General features: G+C 45.4%; 1 protein-coding gene across 1 annotated transcript; it reads left to right on the forward strand.

Moving 5' to 3' along the window:
- On the forward strand, positions 1 to 20,379 carry gcn1 (GCN1 activator of EIF2AK4). Its single transcript, XM_084360980.1, has 57 exons — positions 1 to 99; positions 1,451 to 1,553; positions 1,666 to 1,729; positions 1,869 to 2,000; positions 2,226 to 2,334; positions 2,436 to 2,534; positions 2,779 to 2,913; positions 3,003 to 3,180; positions 3,271 to 3,345; positions 3,469 to 3,597; positions 3,685 to 3,735; positions 3,826 to 3,924; positions 4,031 to 4,204; positions 4,306 to 4,458; positions 4,547 to 4,639; positions 5,060 to 5,135; positions 5,270 to 5,429; positions 5,567 to 5,756; positions 5,900 to 6,024; positions 6,593 to 6,771; positions 6,882 to 6,975; positions 7,058 to 7,171; positions 7,278 to 7,476; positions 7,562 to 7,714; positions 7,828 to 8,009; positions 8,293 to 8,373; positions 8,749 to 8,892; positions 9,041 to 9,165; positions 9,452 to 9,641; positions 9,760 to 9,830; positions 10,186 to 10,351; positions 10,438 to 10,632; positions 10,738 to 10,984; positions 11,153 to 11,274; positions 11,486 to 11,600; positions 11,741 to 11,920; positions 12,047 to 12,267; positions 12,374 to 12,442; positions 12,534 to 12,672; positions 12,760 to 12,956; positions 13,080 to 13,222; positions 13,309 to 13,426; positions 13,540 to 13,755; positions 13,879 to 14,043; positions 14,201 to 14,362; positions 14,449 to 14,541; positions 14,639 to 14,782; positions 14,885 to 15,154; positions 15,251 to 15,364; positions 15,572 to 15,802; positions 15,924 to 16,117; positions 17,250 to 17,364; positions 17,694 to 17,790; positions 17,968 to 18,116; positions 18,502 to 18,609; positions 19,417 to 19,638; positions 19,743 to 20,379. Exons 1-57 carry the CDS (start codon positions 82 to 84, stop codon positions 19,866 to 19,868), a joined length of 8,013 nt encoding a protein of 2,670 aa, XP_084217106.1. The 5' UTR covers positions 1 to 81; the 3' UTR covers positions 19,869 to 20,379.
- The last annotated feature ends 599 nt before the right edge of the window (positions 20,380 to 20,978 follow it).

Below are 20,978 nucleotides of genomic sequence, written 5' to 3' on the forward strand. Positions count from 1 at the left end.
TTCGGGGGGTGAAGACGTACGTTACTTGGTTTTGACCCGGAAGTGGCATCAACAAGTCCTTCCTGCATCGGGACCGGCAAGATGGCAGCGGACACGCAGGTTTGTGTGGCTGGTTTTTAATAGTATACTATCGACTTACAGGAAGCTATTCAAGTACACTAGCGACCAACTTTGTGGTAGATGGAGTATAATTTGTATGTATGTGTTGTATCTAACGAGAAACACGGGTAGGATTCAACGATAGCTAGCGAGCAGGCTGTTAGCTTTGTGCTACGTAGCCTCAGTGTGTCACTTCATGACTGAGCTGCAGCAGCTAGCGGGGACCAGCCTGTTCTGACTGAGGACCGGTTCCTGTCCACAGTGGCAGCGAGCTGAAGCTTTAATAGGATGGTGCTATCTTCAAAACTAACTCTCCAGGGGATAAAGTTACTGTCATAAACTTGAATTTGTCTGAGTCAGCCAGACAAACCTTCATGTGTGGTGAGGAGTTAAACCACGCCCTCCATAAAAGTACATTTAAATCAGTTTACTGATGTTGTGAATAAATCCAATATACAGACTTCTAGTCAGATTAGTAGATACTGACACGATGGATTTGCTGGTTGATTTAAAAATAAGACCTTTAGTGTGCACTGCCCTTTACTCTCCTTGCTTTTTTTGAGAGTTAAATGCATAAAGGGCAGTTACACAAATAAATCTCCCCCTTTTATCTGATCCTTCTGAGTTAATCTCAGTCCCACCCAGAGCAATTTCAGACAAAGTTATCATTATCAGGGCCGATACCGATTATTAGAAATCAAGGAGACTGAAAAACAATATTTGGGATCGATATTCATCTGCTGTAAAAATGAAAATCAACCAGTGATGAAATAATCTTAAATACAGTCGACTCAAGAACTGTTCATCAGTTCAATTTGAGGTACTTTACATTGTTTACATTTTCTACTACATTATTCTTCCTCTCCACATTTATTTAATGCAGTAAGTTACTAGTTACTTTGCAGATTGAGATTACTCAGTGTTTATAGGCTATTAATTGTGACGTGTTACCAATCAGATAATGTTGTAGGTGGGACACTGTGTGAGAGGATGTTGTATCAGAGCCAAAGTAGCACATTTTTAAATTAGTTTGTTTTTTAACGGCGATGGGACTGAAAAATCACAGATATTGATAATTACAAAATGCTGAATATTGGCCCTGATAATTGGCCGGTGCAGATAATCGGTCTATCCCGAAGTCGTAATCAGAACATCAAGGTCCCAAATAGAAACTGACAAACTTGTCGCTCCCGTTGATTTTGTTTATTGACAGGAAATCAATCAGCTTCTTCTCTGCTAATCAGCCGTGACCCACTCGATTGTTAGTGAATGTCTTGTGGTCCTGGACTATTGGTTGGACTAATGTAACTCCATAGACCCGTCCTTATACTAAATGTTACTGTTACTCCAGGTTTCAGATACACTGAAGAAATTTGCTGTGAACGTAACTACAGCCAGTGTGAAGGAGCGTAAGGAGATATTTGGAGAGCTGAGGCAATGTATAAAGGGCAAAGGTGAGCAATTTCTTCTTTTTGTTGTTGTTGTTAATTATGTTTCCCCACTTTGTTTAAAGTAGACGCTATAATCAACACTAATACTTACTAATACTCTAAATCACCCCTACAGAGTTACCAGAGCCTGCCATCAAAGGTCTATGCAAGCTCTTCTGTCTCACCCCACACAGATATCGGTAGGTTGTGAGAAAAAATGCTCTTTACGCGATGGATTTTGTTGAAATTGCTTAAATATACACTATATAAGTGCACAAAATCATAGAAACCCATGTGAGTGTATAAACGTGTGTTCACATGGCTGTGTGTACTCCTCAGGGATGCTGCATCCCGCAGAGAGCTCCTCTCTGTCATCGCCCAGCTGGCTGACAGTCAGCCCGACATCCTGGTGACCAGCCTCCTCCACTGCCTGCTGAACAGTGGCGTCATCAGCAAAAGTGGAGAGCAAAGGTACGTCTCTGAACATTATATTTAATTATATATATATATTTTTATGTATCAAGTTTATAGTTGCACTATTGACTCAAGACTGCCATGATAAACATGTTCTTGAGAAGTGTATGTAAACTTTTGGGAAATAAAAAATAAACATATTTGTTTAGGAACCTGTTTCTGGTTGCGTATGATCCTGGTTGTGCTCTTCCTCCTGTCATGACCACTTTATTATATTTGCAGTACAAGCTCCGGCTCTGCTGCCTTCATCGGCTTGTCTTGGACCTGCCTTTTAGTCCACAGTGTGTTTTCTGCCCCAGAGAAGAGAGAAGGAGCCACCTGGAAGAAAATGGTCAGTAAAAGAAAATCTGTTTGATCTATTTACATGGAGTGATTTTCCTTTTTATTTTGAATGTCGGTGTCACCTTGTGGTCTGTTTCCTTGTCTTGTTAGGTCGAGGTTCAGAGCCTTCTTGTGGCTCAGGTGGTGGGTGGAGCGAGGAGCACAGCTCAGAAATCAAGCCTGAAGAATCTCAGTCACCTCTGGGAAGAAGTGAGTACAGTGCACCGTATCGAACTCACTGACGTTGATTTTGTTGACGGAGAGGATCTAACAATTACCTACTGTTTTTTGGTGAACCTGCTGGTCATCACAATAACAGAATTATAGACATTGATACAATATTAGTATATAACATTAATCAATACTGCTTTAGGCTTTAGGCTTTAGACCCTTGGATCAGACTGGGTCAGCCACCATCCTACGGGCATAAGAGTATACATATTGTCTTTAACAGAATCCTGGACTGGTGGATCAATACATCAGCACACTGTTGAGTCTGGACCAGAGCCCCACCACTCTGGCCATGCTGGGGATTTGTTTAGACTTCTGCACTGCTCATAAAGACAAAGAGACAATAGAGAAGCACAAGGTAAGTTTTCTTTTTTATCTGACATAGAATCTCAGGTGACTTTATTTGACACTACAATCATCAACCTCATGTCTACTGATTTTTTCCAGAGTGCCCTGTTGGACCTGTACATAAAATCAGTCCTTATGAGCAAAACGAAACCACAGCAGCACATTTTGGACAAAAGTAGCTCCTTGCTGCGTCACGTGTCTCACTCTGAGTTCAAGGAGCTGCTTCTCCCCACGCTGCAGAAGACGATGCTTCGCAGTCCGGAGAATGCCATTCACAGTAAGATGCTATTAGTGTTGGGTATTAAATACTCATGTGCACAGGCAGCTCTCGCACAGTGGATTAAAACGTTGTCTGGTCTCTTTGCAGCCATTTCCTGCCTGCTGTCGGCTGTAACTCTTGACCTCAGTCAGTATGCCATGGATATCGGAAAGGCCATCGCAAGTAAGGCCTTAATGGATACGCAATTCATTCGGTTTTTGCATCCATCTAACAGAACGTTTATAGTATATAGTATTCACTCAACGGCAGTAAGGGGAATGATTACTTGTATGATCTGTGTTATAGGCCAGCTGAAGGCTAACAATGCCCAGCTGATGGAGGAGGCGGTCCAGGCCATGCAGAACCTGGCTCAGCAGTTCAGTGATCCCTCTGCTGTGCAGGACATCGTCACACACCTCTTCAAGATCCTCGGAGGTGAACTAATTAACCACCCGTTAGACTAAAGTGTGATCTGAATTGTGTTTGGTTTGATTACTTACATCGTATCTGTTGCGGTTGCAGGTTCAGAGGGAAAGCTCACAGTTGTTGCTCAGAAGATGAGTGTGTTGTCAGGTGAGAGGCATCGCAAACACCTGTGATTATAAGCTGTTTCATTTCATTGTCATTTTTTTGTCAACCTGAGGATTTTTCTTTTTGTTTCAGGGATTGCCAGCTGTAGCCATCACGCTGTGTCAGGAACCTCCAGCCAGACTCTCAGCTCTGCCGTTGCTGTGATGTTCATCCCTTATTTACAACAAGAAGGTATCATCGCTCTTTGTTTTCTTCCTCTCCTTCCCCTTCCACCTATATACAATCTGAAGGGCAGTGTTGCTGGAAACGTCACTACCTTTCTTTCTGTTTCATTTAGTTCACGAGGGCACCCTGGTGCATGCGGTATCTGTGCTCTCCCAGTGGAGCAGCCGCCTCTCAGTGGAAGTTCCCACTGCTCTTTTGGATTGGTTGAAGAAAGCCTTCACCCTGAAGACGTCCACCTCTCTGGTTCGACAGGCCTACCTTCAGACCATGCTGGGGGCCTTCAGAGGTCAGTCACACAAGGAGATGTTACGCTATGTGTTGAATATACAGATCCATGAATTGAACTCAGTCCTGAGTCCTGTGCTGTCTCCTCTCCTCCGGTTTTAGGCGACACTCTGGCCCAAGCCTCAGACCTCGTGCCTTTGCTCCTCCAAACAGTGGAGAAGGCTTTGGCACAAAACTCCCAGCATGCTCTGCTGGCAGAAGGCGTAGCAGCTTCTGTTCTTTTGAGTCGACTGACGCTGCTGGACACACAACCAGGTAAGGCTAACCAGGTTTTTCTAACTTCTGGAGACTGTTGATGAACTCTAAGGAAGGGAAGTGATGATGACCGTTTGTGTCTCTGCAGAGGCCAAGTTCTCTGGCTTCTGGACCCTGATCTTAGATGAGAAGAAGCCGCTTTTCACGACAGAGAAGTTCCTCTCCCAGGCCAACGAGGAAAGTAAGGCAACATTATCCAAATAGTTTTTTAATTATTATTTTATGTGAAAGTGTTGATACTCATCGCATAAATACGTTTCAAAGATGTTGTTACTTCATCATTTAATTCTTAAAATAGCTTTTTTCCACTGTTCTCTGGCTGTAATATCAGATTTAGTGTTTTTATTTCATAGGTAGATATTTTTACTGTGTTGACTTCAAGGTTTTCTTTCTTTGTGTGAATCCTACTGAGCCTGTTTTTTCAGGACATTTCCAAGTTACAGCTTATAATGTTTGAGGAAGGTCTTTCTGACCAAAACCCTTTTTAAATCAATCAATCAATGCAGTGTGCGTGATAAAGCAAGTGTTAAGTGTGTTTCCTTTGACTCATGTTTTCTAAATATTAAGACATGAACTGATGTCCTTGTCTCTCGGTCTCCAGCTCTGCTCACAGTGTTGCAGCTCTGTGAAAGGCTCTTCCTGGACCACGCTCACAGGCTCAACACCAGCAAGTCACAGTGAGTCTTCCCTCTGTTGACATGCAGAGAAACTGTCCTAAAGTCAAGTTAAACAATGCATATGGCAACATATACCTAGATCCTGTAGTGCTTGTACCCCCGGTTCATTTTTCCCTTTTGTAACTGTTGTGTAGGATGTATCATCACGCCACGGTTGCAGTTCTGCTCAGTCGCAGCTGGCGTGTGAGGAAGCGAGCGCAGCAGACAGTCAGGAAGCTGCTCTCCTCTCTGGGCGGCTCCAGTCTCGCCCACGGCCTTTTGGGAGAACTCCGCGTGGTCATCAACAAACACAAAGTACAGAATGAATATTCATCATAGAGCTACAAGTCGGCTGTGGATCATTGATTGAATCAGCTGACTGCTGCAGCTCAACCGTTTAATAAGAGCAAGTTTGTTTTTTTAGTTACTGACTGTTGGCTGTGAACTTTTAGGTTTTGCCCCAGGATGTCCTGGCATCAGAATCTGGAGAGCTCAGCGAGGCGGGTCGCAGCTACATTCCTCCTCGTGCCCTGCTCGAAGCGCTGTGTGTTGTTTGCTCTGCTGCCAGCCAATGGGGTGACCCGGCAGAAGCAGAGAATTTGGCCATGGAGACCCTCATAGTCAGCCATCATCCATCCGTCGGTAAGAGGCTGAGATGCTCTCCAGAACTGAACCACATATTAACTGTTGTGGGGTTTTTGTATTTAATTAAAACAGGTTTGTTTGGACAGTCGCGTTGGAGCCCCGTCACATATTTGACATCTCATCTGCTCCATCTCTTACAGTTGCAGCTCGCCGTGGCCTCTGGCCCGTTCTGCTCCTCTCCATGAAAATAAAAGCCAAAGAATTTATAGAAAACAATCTGGAGGCTGTTCTGCCACATCTGCTGGAGGTCAACACTGACAATCAGGTCTGAAATCATCACACACCTCTTTGTTTGGGCGTGGATGAGCTGATGGGTTTGAATAATAGTCAGGAGATTACCCTGCATGTTGTAGGCAGACTACTGTTGTTTTGCCCACTCTGCCATTCAGTGCTTATTGTTAGACCAGACAGGACTGGACTCAACCCAATGTGTAACTGAACTGTCAGTGCTTTCGCTGTAATGATAATAATAGTAATAAAATGTGAGGGTCAGGGGTGGACTGGGATAATAATTCAGGCAGGGAATCTAACATCAGTCCATATTCACTCTGTTCACAAACACTTATTGCATTTTTGTTATCTCATATCAAGATTTCTGTTCATGCCGGTAACATATCTTTTACTTTTAATTTAAAAATAACAACTAGAGTAGTTAAAACAGCGTTAGTCAGTTGCATTTCCATAATTAAGTCAATAAATATTTATATAAATCCTGTTTTTCACTTTTGGCTTGTTTGTTTTGCACCTGGCATTTCCTTCAGAGGACATTTCCGTCAGGACATGTATATGTTTTATGCTACCAGGATGTTAAATTGTCCCATTTTCCTCCTCAGGCTGTGAAGAATGCAGTCGGTGCTCTCTCCAGCCTCTCCCCTAACAAGCTGTTACCGCGTGTCATCAGTCACGTCACCGAGGCGCTTTCCCGACCTGCTTTATGCCACGTCACCAAGGAAGAGTATGCCATCATGCTGATACCCGACGGAGAACTGTACGACAACAGCATCATCCAGAGGTAATGCACAGCCTCTGCTACAGCTGTGAACTGCTGACATCACCAGAACTCTCTGTACTGTCTATTTGGCATTTCTTTACTTTTGTTTTCTGCATCCACGTGCGCTGCAGTGCCCAGAAGGAAAGCACCAAGAAAGTCAACATGAAGAGAGAGAACAAGGCCTACTCCTACAAGGAACAGATCATTGAGTTGGAGTTACAGGAGGTAAAGTGCTCGTACTACCACTGGTGTATTTTTGGTGGCGTGGATGTCTGGGACATATGTTGAGTTTTCTTTAAACTTGCAGGAGATAAAGAGGAAAAAAGGCATCAAAGAGGAACTTCAGCTGACGAGCAAACAGAAGGAAATGATGCAAATGCAGCTGGAAAAGGAGGCGGCTATTCGCAAGAGACTTCGAGGGGTATGAAGCCATGTCATCCAGATTAATTCCCTAAAACTGAGCGCCTGAAGCGTGACAGCCTTGACTTCTCTGTATTGAGCTGTGGTGTACTTTTTGTTGTCATCAGCTGGATGTGGAGCTGCAGAGCGCCATGGGTCTGCTGGAAGCTGTTATGATAGAGGGACCAGCTCAGATCACCCAGGAGCTCCCCCCTGTCCTCCAGGTCCTAATCCCACTGCTACAGTCCCCTCTGGCTGCTCCACGCATCCACCAGGTCTTCTTGGACATCGGAGTGTGCCTCATGCCCAAACACCTTCACCATCTTGGTACGCATCTCGTCTTCATGCTGTATTTTATCGACAGACGCAGCTTAAGCATCTTGATTAAATGTTGCCTTTCCCTCCCTTCTAGCTGTGCTCGTTGGACACGTGACTCTGCGGCTGCTGAAGCCAGAATGCGATCTGGACGAGGCCTGGGGACAGGAGGATCTGGACACAGCAGCTCAGCGCACTGTACTGCTGCTGCACAACCACACTGTCCCGCAGAGAGAGGCCAAGACTGCTGGTGAGTACAGTCAAGAGAAAGTTACACTGTAAACCCCAGAACCAGCTGAAATAACAGACGTGCTAACATAAACCAGCTGCTCACATGTTAATGTACGGTGTGTTTGTCCTCAGATGTGGCTCCGCTGTCTGCTCCCGCTTTCTCCTTCTGCTTCCCTCTCCTCAACGCGATGCTCCGGGAGTCTTCAGGCAGCACGGAGGAGACGGAGAACCTGATGACCAGAGCCTTGCAAGTCGTCACAGAACACTCCCAGCTCCGGGCCGAAACAGAAAGCGATGACGTTTTTATAGACGAGGTAAACATCATTTTATTTTGTCTTCGACCTGCACAGGTAGATGGTGAGAACGAGAACTCATTTATGTGGGGAAAATGAAAAAACATCAGTGTAGACGACCATCGCCATTTATTTACTAACGAGGCATCTACACAGCTGTCACTTTTCTGTAGCTTCAAGCAAAACCATTAGTCTGTAAAAGTGAACAGCACCGTGAATTAAAAAAAGCTTTATGTGACACGATGACCATGTGATTTGTAGTTAAATGGATTTCTGTACTGACTGCTGTGTTTTCTTGCCTCAGACCGGCCCCGAGCTGCTTCCACGTGTCACCATGCTGCTACTGCTGACGAGAGTCATTTCCACAGCCACCCCGAGACTGCAGGTAATCAAAGGCCTGAACAGTTTATCGATGCTATTATCATTATTGTGATATGAGGCTGTATTTGTTACCTAGTCCCAGCATTTATGCTTTTGAGGAAATGGTGAGATTTATATTTTGTATCTGGATGAAGCCAAAAAATGTCCCGATATTATTTTCAGGCCACATCATCCAGCCCTTTGTATACATAGGTTTATATACATGCATTTTCTAGTGCTGTCTTTGTTTATTGTCTGTATTTACTGCATGCGACTCATCTGCTGTGATGAGTTTTTTCTCTCTTACCCTTGTTCTGTGTCCTGTTGAAGCATGCAGATATAGTCACATAGAGTGTGAAACATCACAGAGCTAAGCAACAGTCCTGTCTTCATGTTTCAGGTGTTAGCAGCTCAGTGCCTGACAGCCCTGTGCGCCAGTGCTGGAGGAGGAGAGGGCTGCGCTGTGGCAGAGCAGCCGGAGATCGACGTCCTGCTCGAAGCTCTCCTCTCACCCTGCTTCTCTGTGCGGGACGCTGCCCTCAGGGTGAGCTTCAGTTCATTTTGATGTTTGTTGAATGGTCCATCCCACGGTAAAGTAAACAGGTGTTTCTTGTAGCTGACAAGTTATATAGGTTATATTATTGTGTATTTCTTTTAGACATGCTGTTAACACTCATTTTGTCTGCGCTCAGGGGTTGTTGGAGATGGAGTTTGCCCTGCCCACAGACAGCACAGAGGCAAGCGGGTTGAGTCTGCTGCGAAGGCTTTGGGTTGCCAGGTTTGATGTTGAAGAGGAGGGCCGAGCCTTGGCTGAAAAGTACGTAGTATGGGGTGGTCTCGCTCTTTTCCTCGAATAGCCGGTTGCTCATTCTGCACTAAAACTACTTGGCACCTACTTGAATGTCTTCATTTTCCAGAAACACGTTTTCCAAATCCACTATTTGAATAATGGAAATTATAACTGTGCTGTGTTTCATAAATGTCATTTAAAAGATGTTTTTTTCCTGCACAGTTACATTTTTGCACTGTGACTCAGAGTATAAACTGTGAGAGCCGTTAATTCAACAGTTGAACTAACTTCTTTCCTTGTCCTCTTCCCTCAGACTCTGGGAGTCTCTGGGTCTGGAGTTGGTCCCTGAGCTCTGCTCCCTGCTGATCGGAGACGTCACCCACCACGAGGAGGCCGTCCGATCCGCCAGCGCCGAAGCTCTGTCAAGTGCTGTGTCCGAATACAGAGACCAGTCTGCCACCGTGCTCGGCCAGCTCACTGAGCTCTATCACCAGAAACTCTATGTGAGGCCCTGCACCCCGGCCACATCACAATATCACTCTTCTGGCTTTACTACCACTGGTGGATGAATTTAATCTGAGAAACAAAAGGCTGATAGTTTTGTATTTATTATTTTTTCAGAGACCACCTCCTGTGCTAGATGCTCTGGGCAGAGTCATCTCTGAAGCTCCACCTGACCAATGGGAAGCCAGGTACACCTCAGTGTTTGTTTGCAAAGATGAGAAACACCAGCTTCATTAAAATGTTTTCATGTCAGAGTAAAAGTAGAAAATCAGTGTGTCCCAGGGGCCTAAGCTAATGATCGCACAATTAACCACCATAATGTCGACTCTAGCCTGCTATTGTTCAAGGCAGAAATATTTGGATGAGCTCCAGCAGGAGGAGATAAGATGCCAAAATTTTTTTAGTGCTGACGACAGAAAAACGCAGGAAGGAGCTTGTCTACTTTTATCTGTGTTATTTTGAGACAGTCCAGACGGAGAGGACTAGAGACCATAAAGTGTGAGATGTTCCTTTGCACTGAGCTCTTTCACACTTCTTTGTCAGGTGTGGTATTGCTCTGGCTCTGAACAAGCTGTCCCAGTACCTGGAGGAATCTCAGGTCACCCCTCTCTTCCTCTTCTTTGTTCCCGACGCTCTTAACGACCGCCACACTGAGGTGCGGCGCTGCATGCTGGACGCCGCCCTCGCTGCGCTCAACACGCACGGAAAGGTAACGTTTGCTCCTATTCTTTCTTATGTACTATATGACCATTTATATCTTGCACTGCATTGTTAAGTACCTGCTTTGTGTGACAGGACAATGTGAGCTCCCTGCTGCCGGTGTTCGAGGAGTTTCTGAAGAACGCCCCCCAGGATGCCAGCTACGACTCTGTCCGTCAGAGTGTGGTTATTCTCATGGGCTCCTTGGCCAAACATCTGGACAAAAATGACCCAAAGGTCAAACCCATCGTGGCCAAGCTCATCACTGCACTCTCTACACCCTCACAGCAGGTAAGCAACTTATCTGACTTCAAATCCCACCTCATTCAGCCCTCTCTTTGGACAGAATTGAACAGTTCACCACATTATCTCACGTGGTTTGTCATCCCTCATCAGGTCCAGGAGTCTGTGGCCAGCTGTTTACCTCCTTTAGTCCCTGCCATCAAGGAGGACGCTGCAGGGATTGTAAGGAACCTGCTGCAGCTGCTGCTGGAGAGCGACAAGTACGCAGAGAGGAAGGGAGCAGCATACGGACTGGCGGGCCTGGTCAAAGGTCTCGGGATCCTGGCGCTCAAACAACAGGACATCATGACCACGCTGACCGACGCCATCCAGGACAAGAAGAACTTCAGACGCAGGGAAGGTCGGTATTAGTATTGACTTACACCTGTTGATGCAGATATTATGTATGTCGAAATACGTCTTCTTCATTGTATCTACAGAAGCCAACATCTCACATACCTCAGCAACAAGAAGTATTTTTGGTATCGTCAGGTAAGAAAGCATTGACCAGATGTTTGTCTCTGTTCAGGAGCGCTGTTTGCCTTCGAGATGCTGTGCAATATGTTGGGGAAGCTGTTTGAGCCGTACGTGGTCCACGTGCTGCCACATCTCCTGCTCTGCTTTGGAGACGGAAACCAGTATGTCAGAGAGGTGAGCAGGTAGATCATATACCTCAGTCCACTGGCGTATTGTTGCATAAATGTTGCATCAAAATGTCCTGCTGTAAATTATAAGACGTCTCTCTGCACCATCAAGTGTGGGCTTAACACCTGATCTGTGAAACTGTTGAATCATTTCTATCCTCGATCAGTCCTTGAATTAGTAGAATTAAGTTTTTACCCCCTGCCGTCTCTTCCACCAGGCTGCAGATGACTGTGCCAAGGCTGTGATGAGGAACCTGAGCGCCCACGGGGTTAAGCTGGTTCTTCCCTCCCTGCTGGTGGCCCTGGAGGAGGAGTCGTGGAGAACTAAAGCCGGTGAGGAGCCTTTCGATGCACAGGACCCCCAGGAGATCCTAATAATCATGACCCGATTGTACACAACTATGATGACAATGGTTAAGTTTAAGTTTCACAATCAAACGGTACCTCTTTGTGACCTCCCCACATTCCTCCAGGCTCGGTGGAGTTGCTCGGTGCCATGGCGTTCTGTGCACCCAAACAGTTGTCGTCCTGCTTGCCCAGCATCGTCCCAAAGCTGACCGAGGTGCTGACTGACTCCCATGTGAAGGTGCAGAAGGCCGGCCAGCAGGCACTCCGGCTGATCGGCTCGGTCATCCGCAACCCCGAAATCCTGGGTAAGAGACTCCTAAGTGACTTCACATCAGAACGTATCATATCAGTGATGGGGACTTGTAATTGCTTGTGCTGAAGGATATGCAAGTTTACACATTGTGATGGTGATGTTGTTGTTCCTCTCTCAGCCATCACCCCCATCCTGCTGGACGCTCTCACCGATCCGTCCAGGAGGACCCAGACGTGCCTGCAGACGCTGCTCGACACCAAGTTTGTCCACTTCATCGACGCCCCCTCCCTGGCCCTCATCATGCCCATCGTCCAGAGAGCCTTCCAGGACCGCTCCACCGACACTCGCAAGATGGCTGCTCAGATCATCGGCAACATGTACTCCCTGACTGACCAGAAGGTACACAGCATTAACTCAATTATTAGAGTGAACTACAAACAAAATCAAACCTGTAAATAGCCGTTATGTTTTGTTTATGGTGTGATATACGTGTCGTTGTTTATAGGACCTGTCCCCCTACCTGCCGAGTGTTATTCCTGGACTGAAGGCCTCTCTGTTGGACCCGGTGCCTGAGGTGTGTTTAGTAATAGAAGCAGTACTACATTATTTTTTGCCCTGTGGGTGTGTGACATTGAAGCTGCAACTGTTGTTCATCTCCTCTCCAGGTTCGTACAGTCTCAGCCAAAGCCCTGGGCGCCATGGTGAAGGGGATGGGTGAATCTTGCTTTGACGACTTGCTGCCGTGGCTCATGGAGACTCTGGCCTCCGAGCAGAGCTCTGTGGATCGCTCTGGAGCCGCACAAGGTCACTTCTTCTACACTCTGTCGCTGTGTTGTTTCTGTTTTGCTCTTTCTATCACTCACTGAACGACTTGTGCGTTGGTGTCTTCAGGTCTGGCTGAGGTCATGGCCGGACTCGGAGTGGAGAAGCTGGACAAGCTGATGCCAGATGTGGTGCAAACAGCCAGCAAGATCGATATCGCGTCCCACGTCAGAGATGGCTACATCATGATGTTCATCTACCTGCCCCTCACCTTTGGAGACAGGTTTACTCCCTACGTTGGGCCCATCATCCCCTGCATCCTCAAGGTATCGTTAGGACCAGAATGTTTTATTTTTGCTGTGATTTTAAACACACATAAGCAGGTATTTGTCCCAGATTTTCTAATTGAGATAATCTCAATCCTCCTCTCTCTGTGTTTCCCATCACAGGCTCTGGCCGATGAGAACGAATACGTGAGAGACACAGCACTGCGAGCCGGCCAGCGAATCATCAGCATGTACGCTGAGACCGCCATCGCACTGCTGCTGCCTGAGCTGGAGCAGGGCCTGTTTGATGACCTGTGGAGAATCAGGTCAGATTTAAACGCACAGTAACACATTAATGATTGATGAAATGTCACTCTTGTATTGACGAGTTGTGTGTCGTTGTTGGTTGCAGGTTCAGCTCGGTGCAGCTGCTTGGAGACCTGTTGTTCCACATCTCTGGAGTGACTGGAAAGATGACGACAGAAACAGCTTCTGAGGACGACAACTTTGGAACAGCTCAGTCCAATAAAGTATGAATACATTTCTTTTCTACAACAAAAATCCTCTAATTAATAAAATGGAGTTAAAGTTGTCTTTCTCTTATATCTTTATTATTGCTGACCTTCGACCTTTTCTCTCCCAGGCTATCATTGGAGCTCTTGGAGCTGAGCGGCGTAACCGCGTCCTCTCCGGCCTGTACATGGGCCGTTCAGACACTCAGCTGGTGGTGCGACAGGCTTCCCTCCATGTGTGGAAGATTGTGGTGTCCAACACCCCCAGAACTCTTCGAGAGATCCTCCCGACCCTCTTCACTCTGCTGCTGGGCTTCCTGGCTTCCACCTGCCCTGACAAGAGAACGGTATTACTCCTGTTAGCTTTGTAAACCCACTCTGTTTTTATTTTCCCTGGTTGGCGACTGGCAGCACTGTTTGTTTTTTCCTGTCACTGTGAAAACACCCGCTGTGTGTCGGTGTGGTTTTAGATCGCAGCTCGCACGCTGGGTGATCTGGTGAGGAAGCTGGGAGAGAAGATCCTCCCTGAGATTATTCCCATCCTGGAGGAGGGACTGCGCTCCGACAAGAGCGACGAGAGGCAGGGAGTCTGCATCGGTCTCAGTGAGATCATGAAGTCCACCAGCAAAGACGCAGTGAGTCTGTCTCTACTGTCTCTGTCCAGTAAAGGCAAAATACCAAAAATACCAAAATGTGAAGAGGTGTATCGTCTTGACGAACAGGTTCATTTAGACCAGGAGTCTGTGAATTGCATTATTAAACTTTACTAACCTGAAGGTGTTTGTACTGTAGGTGCTCGTCTTCTCTGAGTCGCTGGTCCCCACAGTGAGGAAGGCTCTCTGTGACCCTCTGGAGGAGGTCAGAGAAGCTGCAGCCAAAACCTTCGAGCAGCTTCATGCAACCATCGGTCACCAGGCGCTGGACGACATCCTGCCTACCCTGCTCAAACAGCTGGTGAGGGGACGAGGAGACAAACACTGGTCGGAAAGCATTCAAACGTTTTCAGTCTGGCTTTTAATACGCTGACTGTCTTTTCTCAGGATGACGAGGACACAGCCGAGTTTGCTTTGGACGGCCTGAAGCAGGTCATGGCGGTGAAGAGTCGATCTGTGTTGCCTTACTTGGTTCCAAAGGTAAAGAGTCCCAGCTGAGTTCTCCTTTTTTCTGTACCCCTTGTTATTGTGACTGGCTGTCTCTGACTAAAGTGAATGTCCTCTCTGATCCTACCAGCTGACTGCTCCTCCTGTGAACACCCGTGTGCTGGCCTTCCTGTCCGCTGTGGCTGGAGACGCTCTGACACGCCACCTAGGGGTCATCCTGCCCGCCCTGCTCTCCTCCCTCAAAGGAAAGCTGGGAACAGAGGATGAAGCACAGGTGAAACCAGCATTCACAAGCTCAAATACCCACGGCCGCTCTTGTGTTTGACCCTTCTTCATAAAAAACAAAGAGTAACCCCGTGTGTTCGCTTCGCTTCAGGAGCTGTGCAGCTGTCAAACAGTGATCCTCTCAGTGGAAGATGAAGTGGGCCAGCGGATCATCATCGATGACCTGCTGGAGTCCACGCGTGGCGCCGACTCCGGCCTCAGACAGGCTGCTGTCACCATCCTCAACGGTTACTTCGCCCGCACCCGCCTGGACTACAGCGCTCACACTCGCACCCTGCTGTCAGGCCTCATCCGCCTCCTCAATGACTCCAACCCAGAGGTCCTGGCTCAGAGCTGGGACACCATCAACTCCATTACCAAGGTGTGTTAACACAGAGACATTTTGACCAAAACGGATCAGTGCTTTGATTATTTCTAAATGAAACAGAAAATAACTTTTGGTATTTCTCTTGTATAGAAACTGGATGCGAGCAGCCAGCTGGCTCTGATTGATGACCTGCATCGAGACATTAGATCAGCAGCTGCAGATGTTCGGGGCCAACACCTGCCTGGATTCTGTCTGCCCAAGAAGGTAAGGAGTGAAGGTCGGGACCTTATTACAGCATGGTGGTAGCAGCAAGAGGATTATATGTTTGCTCTGACACTGCACCAGTGACCAATCACATAGGAGCTTCTACAGTTGTCTGCTCAACACTCTCTTCTACTCTTGATCAACACATATTAATGGACAGATTAATCAGAAATGAAAATAACTGTTCGTTTCAACCATATTCATCAGGGTGTGACCTGTATCCTGCCTGTCCTGAGAGAAGGGGTCCTCACTGGTAGCCCCGAGCAGAAAGAGGAGGCAGCTAAAGCATTAGGAGGGGTCATCAAACTGACCTCGCCCGAGGCTCTGCGGCCGTCTGTCATCAACATCACTGGACCGCTCATTCGTATCCTGGGTGACCGCTTTGCCTGGACGGTGAAGACGGCTCTGCTGGAGACTCTGACCTTGCTGCTGGCAAAGGTCTGCACTTGTTTCTCCCCATTAGACGTGTAAAAGGCTAAAAACAGTCAAACACTGATTTATCTCCGCAGATGAATTAATTGATCAATCAGGAGGCTCAATGTGTGGCTCTCTCCTCCAGGTGGGCATTGCCCTGAAGCCCTTCCTGCCTCAGCTGCAGACCACCTTCCTGAAGGCCCTGCAGGACTCGAGCCGTGCGGTGCGGCTCAGGGCTGCTGAGGCTCTGGGCCAACTGGTTTCCATCCACACCAAAGTGGACCCACTTTTCACTGAGCAGCTCGCTGCCATCCGCAACGCTGAGGACTCCGGAGTCAGGTGAGCGGAGTAATACTGACATCTGTAGTTAGAAGATACTATGAACACATCGCTGTAGCTTTTAATATCACAGATCCCCATCAATCAATCAAACTTTATTTACATAAAGCACCTTTCAAACAAATCAAAATGCCTTTTAAAATGCTTTACAATTGATTGAATAAACATGCAATAAAAATAAAGATCAAATAAAATATTGCACATAAACGTTGATGTAAAAAGAAAATAAATGTTAGTATAATAATAATAATAACAATAACAGTATAAACATAAAAGCCAGACTAAATAGATCAGTTTTGGCTGTTCCAGATACACAACACATAATAAATCACATTCTGAATCTGTGTTTGGATGATTGTTGTTGTTGTCGAGTTACTGTTGAATTGTAATTTGACAATTTGTAACCACAATTTGCTTCAGGGCGTGATTGCAGTTTTAATGAAGGAGAAATAAAAACCTACTCATTAAAAGATCATTTCCACTGATGTGCAGAAAATTATAACTAAATTAAAATTAAAAAAATTCATTTTGCTGAGAATCATGGAAGCAATTCAACCCACATTTCAGAAACATTGCACATGTTCACCTCTGCAGATCCTTCCAATGAAGCAATCTGAGAGGAAACACACATGAATAATTAATTAAGAATAATTTGTGTGATTTGACTTTATATGATATCATGTGATTAGACAGATCGGTCATTTAAAAACAATGCTGCCATTTAATAGTTTGTCCACCAGAGGGCGCTACCAAGTTTGTTTTTCAACTGTGAGTTGTTTTTCTCAGTTTCTGGTCACAATTCTTTAGAAACCGAATCAAAGGTATCAAAAATGTTTGTTTGTGTTCTTTATTAATGTAAAAATATATATTTATATCAACCAATATCATTTTTATATTTGAGAGATTTTCAAACTCTGAATATCAATATTGGTATCTGCTTCAAACATCTAATTTAAGCCAGGCTCTATCCCCTACATGGTAGAAGTGGTCACAAACTAAAGAGACAGGCTTCTGTTTTTGTTTTGTTTGTTTGTTTTGTTTGTTTTGAGATATAATCTTATAAAAGTTGTTAATTTCAGTGTACACAGACCTCATTCTCATGCTTGTGCTGTGCTTTGTACCCCTCTCACAGGGAAACTATGCTCCAAGCCTTAAGGTTTGTCATCCAGGGGGCCGGGTCAAAGGTGGACCCAGCCATCCGCAAGAACATCACCACCACATTGCTAGGCATGCTGGGACATGACGAGGTATGGCAGGAGGAGTAGATGCCTTACAGCAGCAACTAGAGCTGAAAAGATTTCTTTTAATCTGTGGTAACACGCCTTGTTTTTCCACCCCGGGGCCAGTAAAAAGCTGCTGAATAAATAAAGTGATTATCTATGAAATACAGTAGAAACATAGACGGCTGATTCACAGAGAGTCGTTCAGCGGTTTCCTCTGTGATCACAGTAGAAAAACGGAAGTCAGGCAGAGAGGATGTGGTTTTCTCATAAGGTGGTTTTTCAGCCACCATGTCAGCTCGAGAATAAAATGACTCTCAACCTGTCTGTGTCTGTCTGTCTGTGCACGCACATAGGATGCAACGCGTATGGCGTCAGCCGGCTGCGTTGGCGAGCTGTGTGCCTTTCTGTCGGAGGAGGAGCTGAAGAGCGTGTTACTTCAGCATGTCTTGGGTTAGTGTTTATATGCAAAGTAATCATCACACGATCGCATAATGTGTGTAATGTCTGTTTTAATGTCCCCAGTTTCTGTTTATTACAACAGTTAACTTATCCATCTTATCAATATGTTTATACTAACAGTTCTCATGATAGATGTCCAACCAATGAGGTAATCTTTTATGTTTTTAGCGGACGTGTCTGGTGTTGACTGGATGGTGCGTCATGGTCGTAGCTTGGCTCTGGCCATAGCTGTGAAATCAGCTCCTGAGAAGCTGTGTGGGAAGGACTACTGCGAAACTGTGACAGAGACAATTTTGACCAACGCCACCGCTGACAGGGTGAGAAGAGGCTGTGCGACACTCTGTCCTTCTGACAATATATATCTCATGTTCCTCATGAGCCGATGCACATGGCTGTTAATAACATCACATCAAAACCGTTTGATATCACCGGGAAATACAGTAGGCACGTTCTCAAGGTGTGGTTGTGGTTGGTTGTTTACCATAGGAGGTGCCAGGCCAAGAAATAGTCCCAAAGTGTCAAACTACTCATTTAAATGTAGCATTACAACATGGCACAAGTACAAAACATTATTATTTTATATAATTATCGTAGCTTACAGTCCCCTCTCCTCTGCTGTTCCCCTACATTGTGCATTCGCTCCTGCTGCCCTCATGTGTTTCAGTAAATATACATATAGTGATCGTGGTCTTCCTCTTCCAGATTCCTATCGCCACCAGCGGGATCAGAGGGATGGGATTCCTGATGAGGCATCAGCTCAGAACTGAGGGACTCAGTGTTTCCCAGCGAATGGTCACACAGTTAGTCAAGGTAAAGCAGGAACCGTTTGATCCAACTGACGAGCTCTGTTTACTTTGCTTTTCCAAGTAAGGAAGTGAGCGTCATTAAGTACTTAAATGTTCTTCACACTATTGGCTCTGGCTTTGTCGTCTGTATGACATCATGTAGAGTACGATATCAACATTCAGTCATTTTCTATAATCGTTTCTGACTTATCGAGTTTCTTATCTGACTTTCTGCAGCGGGAGCCTGTTCCTGTTCTGACTCAAACATATATTAAAGCTGCACTAATGATTTTTTTTTCATATTAACAACGGGTGAAATTACAGTGTGAAATGTGTCACTATGTAAATGTTGTGTTCATATTATTCACTCCACAAAAAAATGGGCCGGGCTTCCGGGTCTGAAGCGTGAAACCAAGGCGGATGGGCCTTAAACTTGCATTCTTCCTAATGGCCAGCAGGGGGCGACACCGTTGGTTTTAAAAAGATGCCCCTACTTCTCAGTTGATTTATTACCTCAGTAAACAGTTTCCTAATGAGGTTCTGGTCTTCATGGATAGTTCCAAGTCTTCTTCATCACAGCATGATGTCCACTATGTACATTATTGTCCAATTAAGAGTGAATTAAAAGACACAGCAGGGTGTCGCTACCACGGCGTGTCTCAGTCAGATCCAATCAGGATATCCTCCCCAGCTCCACCCTCTCATTCAAATATCAAGTCCAGTAGTAATTGAGACACAATGTAGACGCAAGTGAAGATACGAGGCCATGACAGGACCTGCTTCAACAGAAGGTTTCGTGTCGTGACGTCTCCTTGTCTCTGTGACCTCGCAGTGTCTTCAGAATCAGTCGAGCGACATCAGACTGGTGTCGGAGCGGGTGTTGTGGTGGGTGTTCAAAGACCCGGCGATGCCCCCCATGGAGGTCGCCCTCATCAAGCCCCTCCTGAAGGGTCTGCTGGATAACACCAAGGACAAGAACACCAGCGTCAGGTCTCAGAGCGAATACACCATCGTCAACCTGCTGCAGCTCCGCCAGGGAGAGGAAACCATGCAGGTCAGACGACAGGCTCTCGATGACTATTCATACACGTATGTAACATAAATACGACTGAGGACTATTTTCTCATTCCTCTTTTTTTTGCTCTTTCCACGTTTCAGGGTCTTACTGCCATTCTTGACTCTGCAAGTAACGACCTGCTGTCAGAGTGTCACCGCAGGTCCTTGAAGAAAATCGCCAGCCTGCCAGACTCCAACGAAGAGATAGACGATACCATCCTAACGTGATGGAGCAGGACTGATCTGTGAAACAATCTCTGTAGATCCCCGCTGTACGACCCCAGACACACTCACGACACATGCCAACGTTGCCCTTCATGGACGGTGGTGAGATGGGTAGTGTTTTCTCATTTATCCCCAAATAAAATCCTTTTTTTCTTTCTCCCTTTGCATCATTGTTGCGGCCTTTAAGCCCAATTTATAACCTTTTTTGTTTTATTTTATTTTACCTCGCAGTGTGCAGGTTATTCTCCTGTAATGAACTACATAAGGCCAATTCTGTTTTGGTGTTTCAGTGTTTTGCTACTTATTTTACCAAAATGATTTAAGCATTGAATATGCTGCTTTAATGAAACGACTCCCCCCAGTGTTGAACTTTTATTTGGACTTTGTGTGTGAGCGTTGTACGGGGCGATAGCAACATCTTAATGAAATCCTTCTTATGTCAGTGACACGGTTGTAAAAAGGCAATACAAAAATAAAAAGATCTTGATTTCATAATGTGTTTGAAACACTGCAAGGCTGCTGTTTATTTCAGGGTGGGGTCTGGGATCATCAGGTGCTACTGCAGCGCCACAGATTACTCTGAACTACCTCTCGGTGTTGGAGATGTTGTTTTCTCCAAATCGGGAGAAACATGTTTGTTTTCATGTGTGAAACAGTTTTTTCATGAGAAAATGGTGATCCATTTCCTGAGTCTGGTCTAAATTATTTTCTCTCCTGTGTTTATGACTTGTGATGTGGTGGGGGAAACTTCAGGATAATCTCTCTAGGTTCCCTTTTTTTGTTTTTCTGTGAAGACATGTTTGTAGTTTGATTTTGTGTGAGACTGATTGTGTTTTGAATGAGAACATTTATTTATTTGTGGAACTGAGTGGAAAAAAATGGTCACAAGAAGATTTTTTTAAATATTTTTTTCATGTGCGAAACAGTAAAAAAATGGTTTCACACATTAAATTAATTTAATGTATTTTTTTATTTTTTTATTTTTATTTAAAAGATTCATGTGTGAAAACTATGAAAACTATTTTTTCTTGTGATTTTAATGTAATTTTTTTCACTCGGGTTTTGATGAAAAAAATAATTTCTTGTGAATTTTTTTCTGTTTTTCACATCAAA

The sequence above is a fragment of the Pagrus pagrus genome (genome assembly GCF_965226575.1).
Source record: "Pagrus pagrus genome assembly, chromosome: 8".
NCBI classification, from domain to species: Eukaryota; Metazoa; Chordata; class Actinopteri; order Spariformes; family Sparidae; genus Pagrus; species Pagrus pagrus.